Raw genomic sequence first — 10000 nt, 5'->3', positions numbered from 1 at the left:
TACATAAATGTGCAAAGCCCTTTCACACCCATTAGCTGAGCAAGCAGATCAAGGTCCTGGCCTCAGATGGACCGCAGACCTTCCCTTTGACCTTCATCCATCCCCTGTCCTCTCTGGCTGTCAAGAATGGGGCGCTGCTGTAACAAAAGCCTAAAATACAGGAGTGGCTTTGGCACTGGGCAGCGGGCGGGGGCTGGAAGGACTTTGTAGAGCCTGGTAGAGTTTGCCTTGAACAAATTATTAGTCAACATCTAAACCGAGAGAAGCCTGCCAGTGAGGGCTTAAAGAAAAGTGAGGAACGTGTTATCGGAAAAATGGACGAGAGGGGGTTTTTGAGGTGTAGTGGCTGAATGTTTGGCAACACTGCCACCTGCAGTTGTGTGGAAAGTAGAAAATGTAGCTAGGGAACGATGCGATCTGGCTAAGAAGATTTCCGGCCAGATGTCGAAGGGGTTGCCTAATTTCTTCTTGCTACTTGTTGTAAAAGGCGAGAGGAGAGAGAAGCTAAAGGAATAAATGTTAAATGTGAGGAGCTTGGACTTGAGGTCTTGAAAATTCTCAGCCTCCCTGGGAATTAACTTTACCCCTAAAGAGCTTTGGCCTTTGTCCTGGCTCCTGGGAGGCTCCCTGAGTGACAGGCGTGTCGTTGTGGCTCGTGACCAGCTCCTTTGACCAGGCCTCACAGTTTATGTTAACAGGATGATTCAGGATGGGGACTGGCCATGCCAGAAAAAGGCCAACCATGTGCTTAAAGGGTTGGTGCTTCGGGCCATGTGAAATCAGCCCGACCTCCAAGGAAAGTGTGTGTGCTGGGGAAGGAAGAGAGGGTGATCGAATTCAACTTCATGGGCAAGAGCTCAATCAATCGTGCCCAAACAATGAAACCTCAATAAAAACTCTGGACACCAAAGCTTGGGCGAACCTCCTGGAGTGGCAATGCTCCATGTACACGTTACCACACGTCAACGACAAGAGGGTACCACGTCCCTGAGGACATGGAAGCTTTGTATTTGTGACCTTCCCAGACCCAGATTCCAACCTATTCATCTCTTCCTTGGGCTATAACGTTCATTTCGCTATGATACAACTGTAATCATAAGTACAGTGCTTTCCTAAGTTCTATGACTGGTCCCAATGTGATATTAAACCCGAGGGACTCTCTGATGTCTATTCTGCTAGCTGGAAGTGAGGGTGGCCCTGGGGACTGATGAACTTGGGCAGACTTAGCAGTCTGGACGATTGTGCCCTTCGCCTTGGGTTTGGCTGACTGTGGGAACTCCCCAAATGGCAAATGATACTAAATTATAAAATGATTTCTGAGCAAAGAAGGGCACTCTCAGGAAAGCATGGAATAAAGACAAAGCCCCGGCTGTGACTATAAACTTCCTTGTTGAGACCTCAGAAAGATCATAGGTGGTGCCTAGAACACCCACTGGTCAGGCAAATGAGGCTCTAGAGTTTAAGGATGTGTCTCACAGACCTTCTCGAACAATAGGATTCTATTAAGCTCAGGGCACTGTCACTCAGCCATCTCAACAGAAGCCCAAGGTAGACAAGGGTTTATTTCAATGAGATTTGTGTGTGTGTGTGTGTGTGTGTGTGTGTGTGTGACATTTGTTTAATGGTGTTAACTCCAGAGAGATTCGCATAAGACCCACAGACTTGTTTTTAAAGAGAATTCAACGAACAGAAACATTGCCAGCTCGGACTGAGAAGGACAAAGATGGCACGAAATGAAAAGAGATCTTTGGACCACCAAACTTCTATAAGCAGAAAGCAGGTTATGAAAACACACGTCACTTTTTTTGAAAAAGGAAGGAAGAGACCAGAGGGCAGAGCCAAGAACCGCAAATAAAAACTCCTGAGAAGTAGTAGGAATCAGTTCTGATCCAAGAACTTCCCATAGTTGCCCAACTGGATTTCAAAACTGCTATGGACCAGTGACGCCCATGAGCTCTCCTTTCCCCCTTTTGTTTTGAATAGGAGTACATGGGGCTGAATTCTATGCCTCTCCCGCCACTGTATGTTGGGCATGTGGGTGGCAGATAACTTGTCTCTAGTTCACAGGCCAACAGATCGAGAGGGACTATATTCGAGGAGCCTCACTGCACCCAGATCTGACTCAGGTGAGGTTCTGGACTTCAAGAGGAGGCTGTAATAGGAAGAGACCTTTGGAGGCCTCGGGAGCAAGGGAATGTGTTTTGCATGAGGGAGAGACATGCATCCTTGGCAGCCCCTGTGATCCTTGCCTTTCGGTGTTCACGCTCATCTGTGGTTCCCTTCCACACTGCACTAGGGTTGGTCTTCCATCTCGGGCCCACTACCTCCGTCTCTTGGATTAGTTGCCTTAGGGGAAGCCAGCTGCCATGGTGTAATGACACAGAGGCGGCCTATGTAGAAGCCCACGCGGTGAGGAACTGAGGCCAGCCAAAGCAGTGAGGGACCGAAGCCTGCCGATGACCATGTGGATGAGTTTGCAAGGGAACCCTCTAGCCCCAGATGACCGTAGCCCTGACTGAGAGCTTGATTTCAAGATCACAAAATCAAGCAGCTCAGCTGCTTGATTCCTGACACTCAGAAACTGTGTGACATAATTAATGCTAATCGTTTAAAGGTGCCGCGTTTTGGAGTCATTTGTTATGCAGCAATAGATAACTAATACATCATGCCACTGTCATTTATCTACTCACTCAATCAATAATTCAAACATTATCCATCCATCTGTCATCATCCAGTCAATGAACCAACGTTCTATTTATCCAACTACTCATCCAAACACCAATCATCCATCCCTTCATCTATCCAAGTATCTGTCTAAATATCACCTATCCATCTATTTGCCACCACCCACCTAATGAGTCTGTCCGTCCGTCTGTCTTTCCATCCGTCCATCCATCCACCCACCCACCCACCCATTCTTTTACCATCCTACTACCTTTCTCTAAAGCCCAGATATGTCAGCCCCCAGAACACAGAGATGAAGATGATCCCTTTGATGCCAGCCCTTACCTGAGCTATACCTAGATCTGTCTCTACTGCTTCAAGGTCTTTTCCAGAAGCCAAGACTTTGTGTGCATTCTCCACATTCACAAGAGGCTCATCTGGAAGATCAGCCTGTACAGTAGAGACAGAGTAGAGACTTAAGGAAATTGCGAACCTGGGCGATGTCAACAGTAAGACAGCCTAGACATTTGAACTCAGGGATAGAGTTCAATGTCAATGTCAGACAGCTGGGACACCACAGGCGTCAAATAGCAAGTGCAAATGAGTTCTGAACCTGGGCGTTCAAAAGTCAGAGTGTCTGGCTAGAGATCGAAAGGACAAACATCAAAGGCTTGAAAACCAAAGCCTGAGGCCAAGACATGCCAGCCCTCTGAGATTAAAGGTCTTGGAGTCTGGGGTAAATGATGCAGAATGTGGACATCCCAGAGGGAAAGCATGAGGTCAAAGGTCACGGTCTAGTTCTCTAGCAGAAAGAAGATATTGGGGGATGGGGAGACATAGGGTAGGGATGAGGAAAGTCAACACCAGATAATACAGGCCCCTGAGTCACAGGTCAGACTGCCTGGACTCAAGTCAAAATAGTAACTACTATGGTCTATTGAGCACCTACTAGGTGCCAGGCTCCTACTAAGTGCTTCCCATGAATGGTCTCATTGAACCCTCACAAAAGCCAATGAGGTGGCTGGCTCCTTGCTATTATCCTAATATTACAGGTGGAGAAACTCACGCCCCATCTGTCCGGGGTAACACAGCTGGTAAGTAGCAGGTTCAGGATGTGAATGCAGGTTTTTGTAATTTAAGATATTAGATATTCTTGACTCTTAGAAGTCAAAGTTCAGAGATCCTGAATGCTTGGTCACAAAGCAGGCAGGGGCCCCATGACAGTCCCAAACATTCCAGGATTTGGTCCAATAACAGTGGAAGAATCTGGAATCTAGGTCTTAAAGGAACCCCAGATCCCATCTCATCCCAATATTCCCACTGTACAGATGGAGAAACCAGGCCCAGAGAATAGCAAGGTCCAAGCCGAAGGCCAGAGCAGCCCAGATCCCGAGGACTCAAGTGGGAGGGCCCGCTTACCGGAAGAGGACTTCGAGGGCGCCGTGTGGCTGGGGGTGCACTGGGGGTAGCAGCTACTGAAGTCCCATCTAGGATAGGTGCCAGGAGGCGGCGGAGGTCAGGGCTACAGAAACGGCGGGGGTCAGCGGCCAGGGCGGCCTCGCTCAGGGCAGGAGGGTGAAGGAAAGCCAGGATCCGGGGACCAGAGGCATCTGCAGGACATGTGGAGATGGGGAGGACACAGGATGGTCACCCAGGGCTGAGGGGCAGAGCCCTCCACGTTGACCCCAGGGGACATAGTTGGCATTTCCAACAACAACTAATCAGGGTGGACACCATTCAGAGTGCTGGGAGCTGGGTCCTGGAGAATCCCGCTGGGCCAGGTGCTATCCCTTTGGGTGCCAGATTGTGGTGAGCCCCTGGAGGGTCCTATGGGTGGGGGGGACAATGTGGGGCGGGAAGCACACAGTAGGCTTGGGACAGTAGCAACTGCCCAGTGGTGGGGAAATATTTTAATATTTAACATCAATACAGCTGGACCAGGGCACACGACTGACCCGATTTTTCCAGCAGCATAGAATAGCACTCGGCTATTTGGCCTGTATGTTAGGGGAAAAGACCGACTCGAGGCCATCAAGGAGTTTCTAAGGCCCCTGCAGGTCAAGACGTGGCCCTGAGCCAGTTCTGAGCCAGAAAAAGAAAAGATACGGGTGACCCCAGACCACAGCCAGGAGCACATGGGCTGCCAGCAACCGCTTAGAGACAGTGAGACCTTGAAGAACAAACAGGGAGGGAAGCTTGTCCAGGATTAGGAGAGAAGTAAGAGGTAGAAAGCAAGCAGACTCGGGAGGGTTAGGATTATTGGACACCAAAGAGCAGTGAGGTGGGACCGGGGAATAAACCGAAGGCCGGGGCAATGGGGAGCCACAGCAGGATTCAGAGCAGAGCACTACGAGACCGAAGCGATCATCCCAGGGACGCAGGAGAAGAGGGAGGACAGAAGAAGCAACGAGGGCATTCTGGGCAGAGGAAGCTGCACGTGCAAAGGCCCTGAGGCATGACAGAGTCTGACACGGTCCAAGAACACTGAGGAAGCCGGTGTGGTTCAGAGACTCAGAGAAGGGTCAGGCCGGAGTCAGGGCACACAGAGTGAGCCGCGTTGAGGCACCTGGGTTATCCGCGAACCGTCCAGGGCGCACAACCCCTCCCAGCCCCAGCCCTGCCCCATACCAAGGCTGCTCCCAGGATTCGGGGCTTCCTTCTGAGAGAGGGCGCCCCTCTGAGTGAGTCTGCGAGAGTGTCGCTCCGTTTGCTCCAGCGACAGCACCACTCCGGTCTCTTCCACCAGGCTGGGGTACAGAGCAGAAAGGGGAGTGGGGGTCAGGGAGGGACCTCGGCCCCCCACCCGGGCAGTGTCCCCTCACAGCAGGCCGTCCCATCCGGGGGCAGGAGGGCACTGCGTACACAATTTGCCACGTTCACGCGTTTCTTTTAAGGATTTAATTTTTGTTGAATGCTTTTTATTATAATAGCGTTTAAAGGAAAGTTAAGCGTGTCTTCCCACGCTCCCTCTGTGGAAGGAAAGACAGAAAAAGAGCTGGCATTTAGTTCGGCCCGAGAGGGGAGACCGGGGGTGGGGAACTGAGGGGCAGAGGAGAGGGGAAAGTTAACAGGAGTGAAAATGAAATAATCTTTTTATAGATCTTTCCTTACGAATATGTTCATACAGATATATTAATGAAGAATATATATTTAACATTCTTATGTTACCAAATATGAAGAATTCATAGGGATATATTTTAATGAACAAGATTTTATTTATAAAGATTCTATTCATAGACATTTTTCATATTCAAGGGAATGGATTTATAAATATATCCTTCTTCCATCCTGGTGCCTCCCCCTCCCTCTCTCCCGGTGTCTAGCGGCAGAGACAATCCAAATGTTTACTGAGCAAATTGACTCTTGGAGGATCTGTCTGGGGCTGAGGATGAGGCCCCTCATTTGCATATCATTTACATAACATTATCCAGGACTGAATGTGGGTGGTCCTCCCCACCAGCTCTTTGAGAAGCTACGATCCATTCCCACCTTCTGGGCTGGAAGTAACCCAATTTAGGCCGGGCCAAAGCCACCCCATCCCCTTTGAAAGATATCAGCATACAGTCACACATGTACACACACGCGGTGTACACAGGCACAAACAGGAACACTCGTATACACCCAAGGGGTATACATGGACAGATATGCATGCATACGCCACACACTGGGGCTAGCACATATGCCTACCCGCCACATGGGGTTCACTCATTCAGTCACTCCACAAACATTCCCTGCACAACCAGTGCTTCTCAGTAGTTAGGAGCGAGGGCTCTGCAGCCAGCAGCCGAGGTTCAAATCCCGGCTCGGCAACTCATGAGCTATGTGATCGTGAGCATGTGCCTGAACCTCTCTGGGCCTCATTTTCCTCTCCTCTAAGGAGGGCATAATAATACCTCCTCCCCAGGTTGTTACGCAATTTAAATGAGTTAATATATATACAATAGATAGAACTGCCTGACACGTGGACCGCTCTATGTAAGTAGTGTCTATTATTGTTTATTGAGCAACTACTATATGCCAGGCACTGTTCTAGGCACTGAAGATTCAGCAGTGCTCTGGATAGGTGAGTTTTACTTTTATGAAGCAATTGCACACGTACTCAGGCACAGAAGGGGCAGGGGTTGGACAAAGTATAAGCACCTGAACACACACAAATGGCCACACAGCCGCACACTATACAACATGTACACAGCACTGAGGATGACTGATACCATATGCTCCTCATTTTGCTGTTGCTAAGTAAACGCCTATCATTCTTCACCTATTTTCTGTCAGTAAAATTGAACTCTCCAGGCCTGCCCTTTGCTTATTGAGCAAAAGATTGAAATCCCAGGGCCTGGCCATAAAAAGTCCAATCTTCCAGAAGAGATAGGGGCGGGTCCCCGCTCCTTTGCAGGGACAATGGAGAGACAGACCTCCTTCCAGGTCTACAAGCTATTCCAAGATTCTGATTCGAAAAGGTATTAAAGTAAGAACATTCAAAAGATGATTGATCTTGTTTTCTTGTGTAATAGGAAGACGTGTGAATTCTCCTGTTACCAGCTTGTTTTCTATCAGAATCTCTCCTTGATCAAAAAGACCTGGAAGATTTCCTAAGGCTATAGAAATTGATGTCACGCCCTGGAAAGTAAGTAACGTTTAGGAAAACTTGTAATTCTCTCTGTCTTATGTGATATTTTGCTGTCTTTGTCACTGTGTTGTTATAGCGGAAACTTCGAAGATGCACGGTGTGGGGTGGGGGAAGCCTGTGATTTACCGTTGCACTTCCGTCAGAATGGCTAAAATGAAAACCAAACCGGACAATACGAAACGCTGTCAGGCATACAACTGGAACCCTCATGCATTCTTCATGGGGAGGCAGAATGGCACAGCGACTTGGGAAGACAGCTGGCTAGTTTCTTCTGAAGTTAAATATACACTGACCATATGACCCATCCATTCCACTCCTAAGTGTTTACCGAAGAAAAATGGAAACATATGGTTTCACAAAGTCCTGTATGAGAATGTTTACAGTAGCTTTTTTTTTTTTTTTTGTAATCACCCAAAATAGGACACAGCCCAAAAGTCCTCCAGCTGGTAAATGGATGAACACACTGGGGTCCGTTCGTATTCAAACCACAGACTACTACTCAGCATTTAACAGGACATAGTGACACACACCGCAATGTAAAATTTAAATACATTGTGCTAAGCCAAAGAAGCCAGAATCAAAGGCTCCATACTGTAGGATCCCTCATATGTGACGTTCCAGAAAAGGCAAAATTCTAGGGTCAGAGAAGAGATCAGAGGTTGTTCTCTGAGACTGACGGTGTGTGGGGGGTTCACTATAAGAGAATTTGGAGGGGGGGCAATTAAACTATTCTATAGCTTGAGTGTGGTCATGGTTACACAATTCCATGCATTTATCAAAACTCATAGAACCATATACCAAAGAGAGTGAATTTCTAAAATGTAAATTACGCCTCAATTTTTAAAAAGCTAAAAGAGTCCCCATGAATCTGCTAGATTTCTTATTTTAACTTGAATACAGAGTCCTTTTAATTTAAATGAACAGAACACTCACCCGTGACTTTTGTGTGCACACGCAGACCTGTGTGTATGTGTGTTTGGTCACACGTGTTTCACACACATGCATGCGTATACACTCCCTCACGTACGAGTGCACAGCACACATGCATGCTTGTGTACACACACACACACACACACGTACACACACACACCTGTCCACATACATGCAGATCAGACCCAGGTACAGTCACCCCACCCGCCTCCCACTTACCTGATCAGGAAGTGGACGCAAACAATACTCTCAGACTGGGGGCCCCGGCCCCCTGACACCACTGTGGCCTGAGTCTGGGTCCACAGGTAGCCACCACTGCGCGCCAGGAAGCGATAGCGCCCCGTTACTGCCTGGCCTTTGCTCAGCACTGGGGAGGAGGATGGGGAGGGATCAGGGCCGCGGAAGAGGCAGTTGGGGTGAGGAGGTGCTGGGGGCAGGGGTTTAGGTGGGAAGGGCTCAGGGAAGACACGGTTCCTTGGGGATCGGGGAGCAGGGAGCTAGCTGGCGTTGACAGGCCTGGGGCTCAGGCTCAGGGAAACAGAACCCGAGCACGTACAGGTGTGAATGCTCTGGCCGACCGCATCTGAGTCCAGCGCGTGGATGTACTTGTAGGCAGAACAGCCGATGAGGTCATCGGGGCTGTAGCCAGCGACTTCGGCGATCCTGGAGTGGGTGCAATGGAGCCGCATCAGTTCGACTAGCCGAGGTCGAGGGTGGGTGGAGGGAAGGGGCAGGGGGACCCGGGGAAAAAGCCAGCAGGACAGGCAGAGACAGGGCTGTAAAGGAAAGAAAGCAAGAGAGTAAGAAATAGAAAAAGAGCGAGCTGTGGTAGACTGAATAATGACCCCGAAAGAGGTCCTGTCTTCATTCCCGGGTGCGTTAGTTAATTCCTGGAACCCGGGAACACCTGACCTTACACGGCAAAAGGGACTTTGCAGGTATGATTAAGGATCCTGAGGAGATTACCCTGGATTATCTGGGTGGGCCAATGTCATCACGGGGTCCTCATAAGAGGGAGGCAGGCGACCAGAGGGAGAGTGGGAGACATGATGGGGGCAGAGGTTGGAGCAATGTGCTTTGAAGACAGAAAAAGGGGCCGCGTGTCAAGGCATGTCTTCCGAAGCTGGAAAAGCCAAGGAGACGGATTCTTCGCCGGAGCCTCCAGAAGGAATGCAGGCCTTGATTTTAGCCCCATAAGACTCATTTCCTACTCCTCCCCTCCAGAACTCTGAGACGGCAACCTTGTATTTTTTGAGCGCTGCATTCATGGAAATATGTTACCGCAGCGACAGGAAACTAAAAATACCAGCGGGGAGAGAAGGTGGTACTGGGAAGAGTGAAGAAAAGAAAGCAAAAGAGAATGCGAAGAAAGAAAATCACAAAGATCAAAAAATAAAATCAAAAGTAATAATAACGACGAGGCTTAAAAACACAGGCGCTCCCAGAGCGCTTCGTACCAGGCAACTCACTGAGCGCTCAGAACGACTGCTCAAGGTACGTTCTGTTACTCGTCCGTAGGACGGATGGGGAAATAGCACAGAGAGGTGAAGTCATTTGGCGAAGGACACACAGCCAGGATTTAAGCCCAGGCAGTCTGAAGCCAGAGTCATCGGGGCGTTGGGCTGACTGCGGTACCTGACTGTAAGGACCCATTTAAGGAAAGCCACAGAAGGACAGGGAGGGAGAAGCCCAAAGAAAGAGGCAGAGAGAGAGAATCAAAAGGAAGAAGGTCCAAAGAAAGGTCAGCGAGTGAACTTGGGCAGAAAGAAAGAGGAG

General features: G+C 49.2%; 1 protein-coding gene across 1 annotated transcript in view; it reads right to left on the bottom strand.

Moving 5' to 3' along the window:
- The window catches only part of HIF3A (hypoxia inducible factor 3 subunit alpha), a 31759-nt gene that overhangs the window by 6824 nt on the left and 14935 nt on the right, over positions 1-10000 (bottom strand). Inside the window, exons 7-11 of the mRNA XM_006911816.1 lie at positions 8781-8887; positions 8444-8591; positions 5293-5411; positions 4084-4274; positions 3010-3114 (exon numbers count right to left, since the gene is read on the bottom strand). Coding sequence (XP_006911878.1) covers positions 3010-3114; positions 4084-4274; positions 5293-5411; positions 8444-8591; positions 8781-8887 — 670 coding nt within the window. The remainder of the gene's footprint in view (positions 1-3009; positions 3115-4083; positions 4275-5292; positions 5412-8443; positions 8592-8780; positions 8888-10000) is intronic.

Source organism: Pteropus alecto, unplaced genomic scaffold (genome assembly GCF_000325575.1).
Source record: "Pteropus alecto unplaced genomic scaffold, ASM32557v1 scaffold194, whole genome shotgun sequence".
Taxonomy (NCBI): Eukaryota; Metazoa; Chordata; class Mammalia; order Chiroptera; family Pteropodidae; genus Pteropus; species Pteropus alecto.
Note: the sequence above shows the minus strand (reverse complement) of the source record. Positions and strands in the feature narration are given on the sequence as shown.